We start from the raw sequence: 17551 nt of genomic DNA, 5'->3' as shown, positions 1-17551 counted from the left end.
AACACCTTTAAAAAAAAAAAAAAATTCATTCTTCATTTTGAATTCCAAATTATATTATATTTATATTATAATGGAGTGAAATGACCCATTACAAAAAAAAATAAACCCTATCTGTAAGGATTTTGTCACATTTAGAACTTAAGGATTGGTCTTGCTCCACTTTGCCAGGTTGCGGATCTTTTCTAGACTTTGATTAGTTATCTGAAATAACCAGTCCCACTACTTTCATGTAATCAGCATCAAATCTCTCTTATGTTAAAATCTTACTCAGATTGCTGTTGTACAACGTAGTGTAATCAAAGTGCAAAACCAATACAGAATGAGGCTGAGCACACAGCCTTATGGAGATCCTGTATTTAATGCTCATGAGCCAGCTGATGGGCAATTTTCACTCTTTGATGCCTACTCACTAACTGGGGGAATTATGTACAAGTAAAGCTGCAATCCAATAACCTGCACCTTCTGTTGATCTAATTTCCCTCTGCGCAAACTGCAAGAGTGAGGTGTACGGGCTTTGACGCAATTCAACACCAGTCATTCCAAAAGTACAGAAATAAGTGCTATAGGGCTTGGCTCAGAAACTGAGAGGTCCTAAAGCTTCTAGGAACACGGGTGTTGTTTAAGCGATGCATTATAAACGTATAATGCCAGTAAGCTGTTCTGTAAAAACACTATATCTGGCTGGGCAGCTTCCCAGTCATCGTCCTGGAAATAACCTTCTGCCTTTCAAGCTCTGATAAAACTAGATGGGTTAATTTGCTGAAACCATTGAAAGTAAAACAGCAAGTTTTAGTATTCATAAAATCAGGCAGTGTGTCATTAACTTCTGCCAGCAGCTCTGGATTTAGGTTTATAAGAGGCTACAGTGATCAAAATTTTCCACACATGTTGGCCTTGATAAAAGCACTCGAATTCATATCTGGCCAGTTAACACCAGACATGGTCTCCAGATTAGAAAGTGAGCATGCATACTTTCAGCTTGGTTCCATTGTCCAAGTTAAACCAAAAGCTTTTGATTCTGATTTCGCATCAATATTTTCCACAGAATGCATGTATTAATATGGAAACAATTTTCTGATATGCAGAAATCCCAATCTGTAGGCTGGAAACATGCTTGGAAGAAGGCATCAGTCGACAAGCGCCAGATTTGCTTTTGGGTTTTATTAGATCTAGCCCACCGAGTGTTCAACTGGCAAAAGGAAAAACTGATGAGTGAACAGATTTACTAAAACATAAATGCTTTCTTACTATTAATAAAACAACAAGCCAGGAAATTATTTCCTGCTGTTGGAGGTTTAACATGCTCAAAACACTGAGAATGCTGATTTACAATTACAAATATTTAATTAAAAAAAAAAAAAAAAAAGACTAATTGAAATCGCCTCTGTGTTTATGTACAAGCTCAGAGGGTTATTGAGACTACTGAAGAGTCAGCATGTGGGTGAATATAAATAACTGGTAAAAACACTAGTGTCTATATGGGTTTCCTCCCACAGCCCAGAAACATGCCAGCGGGTGCACTGGCTACACTAAGGTGTCCATAGGTGTGAGGGAGTGTGAGCGTAGTGCCTTATGATGGACTGGCATCCCATCCTGGGTGTGTCCCTGCCTCCCGGTGTTACTGGGATAGGCTCCAGACCACCACAACCCTGACCAGACCAGGATAAAGTGGCTGCTGAAGACGAATAGAGAGACACAACCACTTCTAGTGCTTTCTATATAAAACCATACGATGCATTACATTGCATTATTAAGCACTAATTAGTAATCCCACACTTGTATAATGAGGCACAAAAGCATTTTCCCTTTACATTTTATTATTCCATTTCTAAAACCTGTAAAGAAAAAAAAAAAACTACAAGGGAATAATTTCTATTTAAAAAGTATCTTAGTAAAACGATTTCCAAGCCTGTCCCGTTAGTAGTATGAATATTAACATTATTTGCACGCACTACTCTCAGCTTTAAAAATTCAGCGTTGCGTTTACACCGCAGTATCAGACTCCATTACAGAGACTGAGGAACGTTTCAAATTGTCATATTTCCAACGTTAAAGCTAAAGCTAAGGTAGGCAAGTATTTTAGAAGCATTTTTGTTATACTTCTTGAAATTCTCTTTACATCCAGAGAGCAATTAATAAATTAAATGCTCTGACATGTTTAATAGGCTTGAAGACATTTCTGAAAATATCCAAGGTGGCGTCTTAAAATGGCTTTGACAGTCATGAGAGTATAGGACAGGGGTCGGCAACCCGTGGCTCCGGAGCCGCATGCGGCTCTTTCATCCTTATGCTGCGGCTCTGTGCGGCTTGGGGAAGTAAATTTTATAAGTATCCAATTAAAGTGCATTTTATTTTTGTTAGTTCGTTTTTTATTGTAGTTCTAAATTGGAACATTATTGTGATCTTGAAATATTAAAATAAAATTATTTTATATATAAATTTTTTCGTCTCTCAATATATGCGTCACTCGCGGAAGCCGGTAGCCTATATACCTGCCAAAACGCTGCGCATCTATCGAGACGTTCAACCCCAGGTAGGCTAAGCAGGGCTCGAAATTCATATTTTTTCACCAGCCAGCCGGACTAGTTACCTTCCGAAGTAACTCGCCAAAATTTGTTCATGTATGAATTTTACTTCTGTCAAAAATAACACAAAAGAGAGTAGTTACCATTGTTCATGACTAATGTGCATTTATTTCAAGACCCGAGTATTTTGATACTTTTTTTTTTGAACACTTTACAAATTTGCCATTTGCTGTTCCACGTCCTCCTCGCGATATCCAAAAAAATGCCAGATGACTGACCCCTTACTCGTTCTTTTAGGAACTAATTTGTCCGCTTCCTTTTTTAATTTGTTGCTTAAATTGACTGAGCTTACATGGTAGCCTATGCAGCACCAGCGATTGCATGAACTGAGTCAGTGCTGTGTTGCCAGATACTGCCAAATGACAAATTAAGTCGCCTCAGGTGACCGGACCACCGCAAATTTGGAGCCCTGCTAAGTATGGAGAAATGTAATCCCCGACACCTACATAAACATGAAGAAATATGCATTTGGAGTCCTGTCGATCTTCGGATCCACATACGTATGTGAGCAGCTATTCTCCACCATGAACTTTGTTAAAAACAAACACCGCTCACGCCTCCCAGATGACAGTTTACAGTCCTGCGGAAAGATGAAAATGACTTCCTACAGCCCTGATTTGCAGACACTGTGCACAGAGGTTCAGGAGCAGAAGTCCCATTAAAGAAATATTTATGCAGATATTTTGCAAATATTTAATTTCCATTGTTCAGTGAAAGTGCTCTTTTTTTTCCCAATTTATTTTTTAAATTCAGGTTAAGGCTCTGATACACGCCCCAAAAGCCCAAAGGCGATATGAGGATGACGGCTCACGGCAGTTTTTGTTTGCTACATGTATAATTTAATTTTCTGAGATGTAATAAAAACATATTTATATGCCAAAGTCAGAACGTAACAGAAGTGTTGTGGGCATATATATATTCTCAATTTTAACAATGTAGAATTACTTTTTGAAACATAGGAAGGTGATGTTTTAGCAAATATAATTAATAAACATGTGTAGTAGAATAAACATACACATTCTTTCAATAAGATTAACATGGTATATAGCTAGATTGTAATTAATTTGTAACAGACGCGAGATGGACAATCGTAACAGAAGTAATGTAACAGACATCATTTTGGAACTCATAGGCTTGACTTTGGCATATAAATATGTTTTTATTACATCTCAGAAAATTAAAGTTATCTTTTAACATATCATTCATTAAAGATTACATGTTTTGTGACCTGATGGTAAAAAAAGAAATGGTTTTAGGTGAATAAGTTCATGTCCCCATTTCAGTACCCATAAGCGTTCTCTTCATTTTAGATGTCAAAAAGTATTTGCGGCTCTCAGTGTTTTCTTTCCCGTGGAAACCGGGTCCAAATGGCTCTTTGAGTGTTAAAGGTTGCCGACCCCTGGTATAGGATAATCTAGATGCTGTCAGATCACATCCACTCACTGGGGGGGTGGGGAACAAAAAAACAAAACAAAACACACGGGTTGACATGGACACCTCCGATTGCTCTAGTTTGCATTAACCATCAGTGTCAGTCCCAAATGCTCCATTTAGGTGGTGTTTACATTAGACCGTATCAGCGGATCATCAGATTAACATTTTTAAAACGATTCGCGTGCACACAGCAACGCCAATACACGATTCGCGTCCACACAGCAACGCCAATACACGGATACGCTCGGCTCCGCAGGCATCCTGCGCTCCAAATCACTCCGCCCTGAACAGCGAGTGCCCTCTGGAGGGTGCGTACTCCGGCCCTGCGCAGCTCACAGAGCGCGCGAGTGAAGCGCACGAGCAGTGATTCGGGACAAATAGCAGGAAGTGAAAGTCCGCGCCGTTTTTCAGCAGTCGCGTCTAGGGCTGTAACGATATGCGTATCGAAATCGAAATACGCAGAGCCATGATCCGTATCGCGATACAAGAAGGCAGAATCGCGGTACACCCTTTCAAACTTCTCCTCAGCCCAAAAACAGAGGCGCTTCCAAACTTCAATTTATGAATACTTTACTTTTTATTTAAATTACATTTTAAACTTAAATTACTTTTATTTTTTTATATCTATTAGTAAGTCGTTTTTTCGCCGACCTGCGACAATCTTCTGCGAGTCACGCAACGTCCACACTCGCCACTGGCAGAGCATTCATTTCTTTTAAGCGGTCGCCATTCTGGTTGCGACGCGGGGAGCGAATCTGTAAACAAGCAGCTCATTGGCTGGCTAGGTGTGCCACAAGCCAATCACAATCACTTGACCGGAAAGGCATGCAGTGTTGCCAGATCGGGCAGGTTTAGGTGCCTTTTGGCTGGTTTTGAACATATTTGGGGTGGAAAACGTTAGCAATATCTGGCAACACTGAAGGCATGTCTGCTTGGGTGGAAGCCTTTGCGGCAGTTACATTTTGACACGCGAGCAATGTTTCACCATAAAAATTCCGTAATTTCCATCTGTTTTCCGCGATCACAGAAAATCATTGGCCCTATGAGAGTGAGGCAGTGAGAGAGCCACCCCCCCCCAAAAAAAAAAATCTTAACGGATTTACACGATTTGGAAAATTGACTTTTTCAGAACCGAAAAAAACAGAGCTTCCGGCTCAACAGTATTATTTTGAGAAATAAAACAATCTTTGGATATACATTTGTTCATTTTTGCATACATATTACTCATTCTCTGCAGTGGTCTGAATTATTTGTTATTAAATAGTTAATGTAAGTAAGTAAATGTTAATAAGTCAAACATACTACTTTAAAAAAACATTTTAAAAAAATCGTGGGCGTATCGAATCGTGGGTATCGTTACAGCCCTAGTCGCATCACATGACCAACGTGGCATGACCAACGCCAGCGAATCAGGAAGGTGGATGTCACAGTGACGTTGTCCAATGACGACGTCAGCTAGAGCTCAGCACAGCGCATCCTCGTTCCTCAATGTTTACACAGCACCGGATCAGATACGTAATGGATTGAATACGTGGGCCCTGGCGGATTCAAGTTGTTCCGCCTGTGGAGTCGTTTCCCGGCATTTTAATGTGAACGGACAGTGCATCCGCGACGAAAACGAGACGGATACGGTCTAATGTAAACACCACCTTTGACAGGTTTACACACATCCTTCTTATCATGTAAGCAGTAAAGAGATTAGCAAATTAATAATAATTGCATGAATAAAATAGGGAATACTTAAAGTAGTAAAATGTGCTGGAATCAATAAGGGATAAACAGAATCATGGGAGAAGGTGAAAAAAAAAGGACAGCAAAAATAAAAAAGGAGTAATGTTAATTAGTAATAAGTTTCTGTCCATTTGAGAGAGTTTAACTCGCTCCAATCTATATTTGCATTCAATTACATTTTGTATCAGTGGATTTATTATTAATTTCATTTCATCAGCTTGCTCTTCAGTGAAAGAGCTATTTAAGATGATTTGCGTTAGCTTAAATCAGGGATGGGCAACTAATTTTCCCAAGGGGCCCACATGACAAACTGGGACTGTTGTAGACAGCCAAACCAATAGGCTGAACTCAATTCTCCTCAAAATTAAAATATTCTCTCTTTATAAAAAGCAGTAAATTGTATGATTTTGATTAGCTTCTACTGGGGAAAATAGAGGTTACAATTAGACTATAAAAATGTGGAGCAGGCACAGTAAAAATGCCAACGTTATATCACTATTTAATCAAACATTCACGAAAACATGCATGTTTTTGAAGAAGTATTTCAAAAGACCGGCATTAAATTAACTTTTTATTTAAAAAAAGTGCCATTGCTATTTTGTTCATAGTTTTTCAATTCAGGGGGAGAAATCCAGTCTGTGTTGGGCTTGGACAAGTGCACTGAAGTCAGGCTGAATGTCTGAGGTGGCTGTGCGAAGAACTGCTGAAGGGTGATCATCAGTGAGAGATACTGACAAAGTGCTCTGCCAGTAGTGTATCCATCCACAGGACAAGGAGTTCAAACTGAACATCACTGGGTGGACTATCCACACTACAAGTGAAGGGAGAAGAAAGCATTTCACTCTCAGCTGTTTTGAAGTCTTCAAAAACGCCTTGGAACAAAATAAATAAATAAGCTCACCACGCAGTCTCCTTCACATGGATGAGTACCTGCAAAGATGATCAGCTGATGGTGTGGCTTCTTTCAGTGTTGGCATGTGGGTGAGAATGCTGCCCTCCAATTGGCTTGAAAGAAACTGCAATTCTCTCATGAAAGCCTTCACCAGGCTGTACATTTCATGTGCAGTTGCAGTTTGGTATTTAGATCATTTATTAGTGCAGTCACATCAACAGCAAATGCAAGATCTGCCATCCAGTCTGCATCAGAGAGCTCAGGGATGTCCTTGCCTTTCTTCTCACAAAACTCTCAAATCTCTGTTCTCAGATCCCATGCTCTTTTAAAACACTTTGCCTGAGCTGAGCCATTGGACAACCATGCGGTAGTCAGTGTCACCATGTTCGGTCTCGTACTCCTCCAAGAGTGCAACAAACTGGCTGTGATTCAGTGCTCTTGCCCTGATGAAGTTAACCATTTTAGTTACATCGGTAACATGGTTAATTTTTAGCACGGACTTACAACACCTCCTGATGTATAATGCAATGCAAAGAATACCAATTTCTGTTCTGGGTTAAATTTCATTCACTTTATCTTGCATCCGCTTCAAAAGCCAGACATTTTTCCCCTGTCAGACTTGGATAACCATCGGTTGAAACACCTGCCATTTTGTCCCATTTCAGTCCCAGCTTGTCCAAGCATACATTTACCTCCATGAACAAATCACTCCTCAACATCGTCCCTTTCATTGACTGCATTGCTCAAAGTCTTTTGTTATCCTACATACAAATAGTAGTAACTGGGCTGTGTCGCAGACATCACAGTTCTTGTCCAAAGCCAAGGGAAAAAATATATATAAAAGTCAAAATTATCCGCTTTGGTTTGCAGCTGAAGCTCCAGATTTCCCGTGATGTCTGTGATCCTTCTCGTTACGGTTCGACTGGAGAGGGGAACACTCAAATATTTATTTTTTTCCCCCCCTCAAGGCATATTAGCGCTGCAGAGTCCATCAAAACACTCTTTAATAAACTCAGAGAAAGGCTTACTGTTTTCTTGCAATTTTGTGGCAAAACACATAGCTGGCCTTGAGTGCTACCCATCCTTAGACATGTAAAGCTTGGTGAAAAGTCCTTGCTGTTTTGCAGCTTAGCTCACAAAGCTTCAGATGTCCACGCCCGCTCTGCATCAGTCAAGTTCTTGTATTTCTCTGCATGTTGTACTCCACAAACTAAGCACACAGCTGTACCTTTGACTTCAGTAAATAAAATACTCAGGAGTCCATGTCTTGTGAAAAACTCTACATTCTGTATCAATCTTTCTAAAAAAAAAAAAAAAAGGCAGTCACCTTGAAAATAAAAACAGTGCAGTTTTAGTGCATGCATGATGTACACTTCTTTATGTTTGACTTGTAATTTCCCATTGACCTCACATGGGCCGGTCAAGGACAGCCAATGGACCTGATGTGGCCTGCATACTGTACAATACCCAGGTTTGGTTTTGATGCTAATCAGCAACTGCACTAATATGATTCACACAGTGTGAGAACCAAAAGTAAGGACTTATGCTGCTGCTTTAAATTAAATAACCACTGTTTTATTAGTCTATTTAAAGTTGTTTTTGAATTTCAACATTATTACTGTGCAAAAATTGTATCATTCAGATCAGACATGAAATGATGCTTGTAGCTTGTGAGAAAAAGGTTAGAACATAACATTTAGAAGGGCAACAGGAACCTAAAGCCCATCCATGAGTATTTTAAGAAATGTGATTTGTAGTTTTAGACTTCTATTTGCCTGGCCAAACAAACAAACAAAAAAAAGTTGTCATTTGAATTTAAATAAAAAAAACCATTTAAAACGTTTTTGACTGGATACTTACTGTAGTGATTAAAATGTTTCAGCTTGTAACAGTTCTTTTAACCCTAACTGATGCAGTGAGTAGCTTCTCATTTCTTTAACAACCATGTCGGAAAACGTGTTGTGTTTCAGAAGAGTCAAATTATTGGCCTGCATCAAGCAAAGAAAACAACAAAGATTGCTGAAATTATTGGAAATATGAGCCAAGAACCGTTCAACACATTTTCAAAACCTGGAAGGATAGTAGCGAGCCATCAGTTTTGTGGAAGAAATGTGGTGGTGGTGGTGGGATCTTGATTGACCGTGACTTAAGACCACTTAAACGCATTAAGTCGAATCATTTAAAAAAAAAAAGACAGAACTCATGGCTATGTTTAATAGTGAAAGTAAAAGCATTTCCACATGCACCATGCAAGAGGAACTCACAGGATTGGTACTGAACAGCTGTGTGGCCATAAGAAATCCACTTGTTAGTGAGGCTAATGGGAAGAAAAGGCTTCAATTTGCTAGGGTGCATAAAGATTGGACTCTGGAAAATGACCATGAGTCCAGATTTACTCTATTTCAGAGTGATGGGTGTGTCAGGGTAAGAAGGGAAGCGCATGAAGTGATGCATAGTGGCCACTGTACAAGCCTCTAGAGGCAGTGTTATGATCTGTGGTTGCTTCAGTTGGTCAGGTCGAGGCACAGCAATGCTATGGGGCAATAAAATGAAGTCAGCTGACTACCTGAACATATTGAATGACCAGGTCATCAATGGATTCCCCCCTGATGTCATGGCCTAGTAGTTAGCATGTCTGACTCTCGACTGGGAGACTGCGAGTTCTACTTGTGGTCAGGTCATATCAAAAGACCACCATAAAAATGGTACCTTCTGCCATCTGGTGAGGCACACCACAATAAAGATGCAAGCAGGGAGTCAGACTCTCGCAGTTACCAGAGGACCAGCCCCCCCACTGTAACCCTAGCTAGGTAATTGACGAGAGGCCGTATAGCTATAGAAACAGAGATCAGTGCCACCTGATGTGCCTCAACCTGTTTAGTAGTTGGTTGGAGACTGCTTGGGAATACCTGGTGCTGGCAAAGGACGGACTTTGACTTTTTTTTGGGGGGGGTGGGGGGGGTGGGCATACAATTAAGGCTCACATTCTGAAAGAGTGGCTCAGGGAGCATGAGGAATCATTTTCACACATGAACTGGCCACCACAGAGTCCTGACCTTAACCCCACTGAAAGTCTTTGGGACGTGCTGGAAAATACTTTACACAGTGGCTTGACTCTCCTGTTGTCAGGACAAGATCTTGGTGAAAAATTAATGCAACTCTGGATGGAAATAACTGTTGTGACATTGCAGAAGGTTGTTAAAACAATGGCATGTCGAATGCACACCATAATCAAAGCTAAAGGCGGTCCAACAAAACATCAATGTGCGCGACTTTTTTTTGTTTTGGCCAAGCGGTGTACCTTTCATCCACCCAGCTCTAAGAAATAAATTAACTAAATACATAAAATATAGGTCAGTATGCAATTATTAACTCAGAATGTTATTAATTTGTACCATTACATTCCTTCTCCAACACATTTACCACCTTCTTAATTGTGTACTAATTTTCACCTTCAAAATATGTTTAATATACATTTGGCTGATTTATTTAGGGAATTATTCACAGCTTTAATAAAACCAGTTAAGGCTTAAAATAAAGACTCCCATCTTCTACAGGCTCCACCGCTACACATGGATGTTCGTCCCTAATAAGAAACAGCTGCAAAGCCAACTGTCTAAATACTGGGACAATTGCATGAAACACACTTGAAATACGTTCCTGTTTACATCACCAGCTGAACCTCAAGACCACCCTCACAAGCTGTGTCCAGGCTTCGGAATAAGGAAAAGGTCCCAATGAAAGAAGCTCTCGTTGATGACTGTTCCCACTCCCAAAAAACACACTTGATGATTTTCCTCAAAATGCAACACATTCTAACAATGCTGCAGAGGTTTGAACGTTGCTACCAAGAAATTCCTAGCAGTTAGATGCTTGTGGGTGCATGAGCATATCTGTGGACAAGGCAGCAAAAATAAAATTAAAAAAAAAAAAATGCGTGCAACAGTAAGAACACAATGAGACAATAGTCCATTGTCTGCTACTACACAATAAGAAGCGCCTCCATTTTTAACAAACACAATCCCATCTATTTTGCTTCTATTGACTCACAAGACCGAGGCTCGTGATTTCATACGTTAAAGATCACCTAGTCAAAGTAAAAAGTATCCCCGACCAGAAATGCAAATCTTTCACAACCCCAGTCCCTTCAGCGAATTACCTTTTCTACCAGGTACATTTTTTTCGTGCTTTGGTTTTAATGCTGATTTACCTCCAATATCAACGTAACCAGGGGCCAAAAATCATAAACATGATAGCTGAAACAAACGCTGGCACGTCTGCAACTGATCATGTAATCCTTAAACTAATAAATTAACCCCTTGGTAAGCAATTATTTGACATCAATGTTCACCATCACATGAGTATCTTAATGTCTAAAGAAAAAAAAAAATTGTTCATCCAGATTTCACTAATCATAATACAAATTAAAAAGCAAAACTTACATTAGTTGACAAATTCTGTTAGTTTACTAGCAAGCTGCAGACAGGTTCGAAATATTTTTTTCTCTGATCAGAATAATTCTACCAACAAAGCTTTCAGGCAGCCATACATCCCATCGTCTGCTCTTGCAAATGAACAAACGCATACAAACCACCAGGAGTTTATCCAGCAAACCGTTTTACTTCCTTCAAGGAGACACGCAGAACCTTTATTTTTAAATAAATTTCTGAGTGGATAGTACCTCCATCCTTGACTCTTCTATGCTGCATAAATGGGAATAAAAAAAAAATTTTTTTGAGAGTTAAAATCGACCGCAAAGTTGCCATTTGAGCTGCCCCACTGAGCCAGCCAGCCCTGAGTGCGTGACGTCACAGCGGTAACCGGTTTTAAGGCCGAGGCCTTTGACAGCTATAGACCAAAAGTCATATAAATAAAAATTTATGGTGAAAGCAAAAAATACAGTTACCGACTTGCTCAACTAAGACTGATTTGACTTCACTGATTGTGGGTTGACTCTCATTAAAACAGGATGGGTGTTATAACTTATGCAACATACATGTACATGCATGCATTTTCACTGATAAAACATAAAAGGCTAATTAAATAATCAGATGAACTGAGACAATCACATTCTGAAGCAAATTAAGTAATCTTATACCGGTAACTTAAACACACAATACAAGTTACATGTATTAATCTAAATGCATGTAAACATGTTTTTGTTGTTTTGTATCCAAATCAGAGTCGGAGCTTACCCATCTGTGTTCTCACTTCTTGAAGGCCGACTGTTTTGAAACAATATGACTTTCAGTTGTTCGTTCAGTTCCTCTGTTCATTTGCTTCTTCCACATAAGGGCAAGATGGCAGCAATATCCAGCAGTGAAATCAGACGACTGCTCCACTCATTCTCCATACTGAGAACTCCGCCATTACTGCTCAGCTCAGGCAATTACTAAAACCCGGGACGTCACCAGTTTTAGCAACAACCACGGGGAGGTCACTGCCCAAGCAATACGTCACATCCTGTTCTGTCCCAGGTTTTAGCAACAACCCTCGGCTCACACTCTGGGAGAACTGGTGCAACTGAACTTACTTTCCTTTTTAAAAAATAAATACTTTCCTTTTCTTGTAGTTTTCTTTGCCTTTAATTGTTGGTACTGCACCCTCTTTCAATACGGGCTTATAGCCAATGCTCCTCAACAGATCAGAGGTTTCGTACGAGTCTTCAGTAAAACGTGCAGAGCAGAGGAGAGACCACTTCATAGCTGCCCAACGTGCCCGTGAACTTCTCGCAAAATGCATCCAAATCTTTGCAGTTTGAACATTCTTGGGCCATGAATGCAACGTAAATCCACCTTCTGTCGTGTTGCTGCACCGGCCAAAAACACATCTACGTGGCATAGCGATAAATTAGCTCAAAATGGAGGATCGGAGTTGCAGTCAGCTCTGTGTTTTAGTATAGCGGAAATGGCGAGGAGACTGATAGACTTACTGCTGTGACGCTGTAGACGTCAAGGTCGTTCACTCAGACAGCTACCTATATGAATCACTTTAAGTCACAAAAATTACTATTGAGGTATTTCACCTGACGTCACAGGGTCACGTGACGCCCCGGTGTCCGCCATTTTGAACGTCAAGCTAGCTAATGTCAACAACAGTAGCCAGTATGTTACTGTAGCAATGTTTACGTTCAGTCATTTGGATGACTGTTAAAACCTTTCAGTCTCAAGTTTTTCCTTTACTGGATTTACTAGTTTACTGAGCTAGCGCGCTCGGGCAAGCCGGCTAGCGCGCTCGGGCAAGCTAGCTCCCAGCTTGCCCGAGCGCGCTAGCTCCCAGCTTGCCCGAGCGTGCTAGCTCCCAGCTTGCCCGAGCGCGCTAGCTCCCAGCTTGCCCGAGCGCGCTAGCTCAGTAAACTAGTAAATCCAGTAAAGGAAAAACTTGAGACTGAAAGGTTTTAACAGTCATCCAAATGACTGAACGTAAACATTGCTACAGTAACATACCAGCTATGATGTTGTTGACATTAGCTAGTGCTAACAGCTAGTTGCTAATACACTGCTACAACTACACTGACCCTAATAATACAGTTCTTGGTCATTGCCTGGTAACAGCAAATTTATAACGGGCCATGTCTCAACAGACTAAGAAGTTATTTCAATGACATTTAATAACATTTTGTTTATCCTGAGGACCGAAAGTAAATGAAAATGTGAACAAACCTTAGCTGTAATAAGATGGCGACCACCGGCTCCAGGGGCGACCTGCTGATGTAGGTATGTTACCCAGCCTGACACAAAATATTTGGAGGTATCCAAACTCTTATACGCTTTCAGATCAATACCTGTGTATGACGATGGGTTTTTAACGACATAGGTATACAGATCATGTGGGCCGAAGTCAGGTAAAGACGAGGGCTTCGTGTACTTCCGTACGTCAGTGAACAATCCTGGTGGAAGCAGGTAAACGTCGTTCTCTAAGCCTGCTAACCTCAATTTTTGCAAATACCTCTCCCTCTGCTCGCCCTGTAAATCCCTACGTCGCTGGATAGTGAAGGTGTTTTCTGCATCTCGCTCCTTTTTCTTTTATGTTTTTCGTTTGTCGCCTTCCTCGCATTCAAACTGATTCGAGCCGTGCCGTCCAAAATGGCAGCATCACATGACTTGGTCACGTGGGTGAAATACCTCAATATTAGATTTACTGTTAACACTTAAAACTATTCCTGTGCCATTCTTGAGGTCTCAAAGCATTTATAAACGAAAGTGAGGCCATGGCTCTGCATATATGCTTTAAGAGCAGCAACTCACATGAAGGTACATAGGTGCTGAATATGAATGGTGATGATGTACCTGATTGTCCCTGTTGGAGAGGGAAGAGGACTCATCAGGTGGGCTATGTTATCTGGAATGTTGATGGTCAGGGGGGAGATCTGAGGCTGGACGGCTTTCACAGGGGACTCTGGGGTGTTCCTCTTATCCTTCTTGTTGCTGGACAGGGCGGTGAATGTGATCTTGATGTTTGTGCTGGGGAAGCGAAATGTGCACCTTTAAAAAGAAAAAGGACGACAACCGTGGGTCATTTGGACAAGATCTCTTAAGAGAAGACTTGCAGCAAATATTAGTATTTGCGGAATACAGTAATCAAAACCCTTAAACTAATAAATAAATAAGCTTAACCTTTTGTATTATCTAGGCTTAAGGTAGCAGAGATGTAAACAAGGCACAGGTCCAATTGCCAGGCAGCAACAGAAGCCACAAGCATGTGTAGTTTATATATGGATACCAGCATGACCAGCTTACATAAGGCATATTCCTTTTTTTATTAACACACCGATATATTTGAAGCACTGCTGAACCTTCAAAGACCAAGCTGAAACTGGCTTGAACCTGATGACATTAAGGCTATGTTCACACAGCAGGCAAAAGTGGTCCAAACACAATGCTTTTCTTCACATGTGACAGATTTGCTACTTGCATGGCTGTGTGAACAGCCAAAAATAAAAAAATAAAATCCATCCCACTGTGAATCTGACATTTTCTATTCTGATTTGGACCATTTTCATATGTGGTACTAAAATCTGATATATATCCGATACATGGCAACACGACCTCTGTCTGAACAAGCAGATTGGAATTCATGTGACTTTTACATTCGTCCAACTAGATCAGCCTTTCTCAACCGGGGTGCTGCGGCACCCTGGGGTGCCGTCAAAAAATTATATATTCTAACATTGAAATAAATAAAATGAATTAAAATTCCAAAAAACGATAGTTACACTAATGCAGATTATCGCCGCCTCATGCATCATCAAAATTTGTCTCACAGCCCCCTTTCCCATGTCACAACGTCACTGCCGGGGTCAGCGTATGGTCAGCGTGACTGCGTATATTTTATATGGGGGTGCCTTGAGAATTTGCATACTTCTGAAGGGTGCCGTGACTGAAAAAAGGTTGAGAAACGCTGAACTAGATATTAAATCACCACTTAATGCTACTGGGAAGGAAAGATGGACAGTAAGGACGATTTCAGTGTCAGGAAAGTGAGGTAACAGACATGACAAATATTTGGGGTGATGTTGCTGTACAGGTAAAATTAGAAGCCACATATTACAACTGCTCTGTTTTTGAGGAGACCTCAAAAGAAAAGGCTGGTTGCAGCCATAGTAGATGTTGGCTGTAGTTTCAAAGGAAAGATTAAAAACAAAAAATTTAAAGAAACCAAGGACATGAACCAAAGGGGGGAAAAAAAAAAAGAAGTGGCTACGGCTGATTAACATGCCCCCTTTTTTTTTTCAGCAAGCTTGAACGCATCACACGACATTCCTTTGCACAAGCAGATCAGTTTAGGCGTGTGATCTGTTTAGACTTTATTATTATTTTAAAGATATAGGCCACATTGAAAACTTAGTGTGAACAGCTTAACCAAATCAATCAGTTTTGACCATTTTTGTCTACGGTGTGAATGTAGCCTGCTTCATACAATACGTAAAAACACTGTGTGGCTAAAGGATTGTAAAATGTAGAGTAAATAACAACATTTATTATATAGTTATACTACTTTGGTTCACAATTGCACCTGGGTTTTAATTTTCAACCAAATAAGTTATGAAATCTTTCACCTCTGGTGTCCTAAATAACTTGAAACCAGGAAAGGTTGAAATAAAAAGTGCCATTTGAATGGATTTGTGAAAGCCTGGTATAATTCAAAAAGTCAAGATCTTAAAGCAGTAATCTGTGTTTCTGGAACAAGCAATGTTTTGACAGTAAGCATGGCTGCAAAAAGTCCCAGTCTTGCATCAGGGTTGCAAGAAATAGTCACAAAACATGACCATCTTCCAGCACAATTACACAAACAAAATGGGTTTAGTTTTAATAATAATAATAATAATAATAATAATAATAATAATAATATGTGCAGTGCATCTGTTCATATAAACTCACAGTAACGGAATCAGGGCTTGAACCACTGCGCACAGATGAGGAACTGAAAGGGTTAAAGGACAGGATGTTGCCCTGTAGCTAATCAGTTTTAGCCATTTTAGTTTAAATAACTGATTATCTACAGCACATGTAGCTAAAACATCTGCCTCGAAATACATGTATTGTACTGAGGGGTGTGTGGTGAAGAAATGTGTTGTGAAAGAAAGGTAATGAAGGGGGAAAGTGAACGTTAGCCGACATGCTAATCAACGCTGGTGCGGCTTAGCAGGAAACATGAGAGACGTGTGTTGGTCCAAACAGACACGTGCTGCCGCGCAAAACAAAACAAAAAACCCCGCGGGCCAACCGTGTTAAAAGGGTTTAACCGTGCATTTCTGTCGAAGCGCATCAAGTGCAGTTATAAATATTTGTTGGTCTTACACTCGGGGAAGCTGGAGAGGAGGAGCCCCGCGTCTCTGAAATACCCCGTCCACGAACACCCCGTTTTTGCCGAGGCACCGCAGGTAGAAGTCTCCGCCACCGGCGCCGTCCTCACCCGCCGTGAAGATCTCGAGGTGTCTCCGGGAGATGAAGCTCGAGTGGCCCATGCTCACGTCCACCGAGCCCTGAGACGAGTTGCGGCCGATGGTCACCGAGCGCTTCTTCATCAGGTATTCAAATTCTCGGCCCTCGAGCCGGGCCACTGCCGACCCCGACGTCCCCGCCATCTTTTTTTCTTGGCAATAAGTCTTTTTGACGTTGATTTAAAATGACGAGGCTTTTGACTGGGGGTGGTCTTGATGACTTTTTTTTTGACGGGTGTACAAATTGCAAAAAATTGGCTTTTTTTTGGAGGGGGAATCGAATCGGAAGATGGATATGAAAACGGAGGAGCGTGCCAGTGCGGGGACAGCGGCTCCAACCCCACCGCCGCAACAGAGAGAAAGAGGACAGGATAAAACCGAACCAAACAAACAAAGGAGGCGGGGCTAACAATGACTGACAGCACTACGGACCAATCACTTTCTAGATGATGTAGAAGACTCGGTTTCTCACCGGTCAGAGCCAGAACAGTGAGAGTGGGTGTGTATATGTGTGTGTGTACATACCGTGTTGGGTTTGGTTGCACCATGAGCCTGACACGCATGTTAATGGTGTGCTGTAAGAGAAGGATTGGTGAGCTTCAGATTCAATATATCGAGAAGCCGATTTCTATCATTAGATTTAACAACAATAAAGCTTGAGACGAGTGATTCTTGTCATGATTACTCAAGTTCATTCCAAGAATTCTGAGGTGCAGTTTCCTGTGTTAAAAAAAAAAAAAAAACTTGCGAATTTTACTGAGCATTAACTACATGGCATTATCACCTAAAGATTTTTTTTTTGTCATAAAAAGACTATTTTAGCCTCTCTCGTCATTTTATCTGAGTCCACATTTGACAATTATAAGATATTAAACACAGACATGTGATAATGATTTAGTGATTAACTACCTAGAAATCATATACTCAACAGATTACATTACTGTTTTAGTATATTGACTGGTGTCC

At 40.7% G+C, this 17551-nt stretch overlaps 1 protein-coding gene across 2 annotated transcripts in view; it reads right to left on the bottom strand.

Annotated features, from left to right (window-relative positions):
• Window positions 1–16956, bottom strand: part of foxk2a (forkhead box K2a) — a 32639-nt gene extending 15683 nt beyond the window's left edge. For both annotated transcript variants that reach the window (XM_060939805.1, XM_060939806.1), the window contains exons 1-2: window positions 16443–16956; window positions 13932–14126 (exon numbers count right to left, since the gene is read on the bottom strand). In XM_060939805.1, the coding sequence (XP_060795788.1) occupies window positions 13932–14126; window positions 16443–16729 (482 nt within the window). In that variant the 5' untranslated portion in view covers window positions 16730–16956. The remainder of the gene's footprint in view (window positions 1–13931; window positions 14127–16442) is intronic.
• Between the last annotated feature and the right edge of the window lie 595 nt (window positions 16957–17551).

The sequence above is a fragment of the Neoarius graeffei genome, chromosome 14 (genome assembly GCF_027579695.1).
Source record: "Neoarius graeffei isolate fNeoGra1 chromosome 14, fNeoGra1.pri, whole genome shotgun sequence".
NCBI lineage: Eukaryota > Metazoa > Chordata > Actinopteri > Siluriformes > Ariidae > Neoarius > Neoarius graeffei.
Note: the sequence above shows the minus strand (reverse complement) of the source record. Positions and strands in the feature narration are given on the sequence as shown.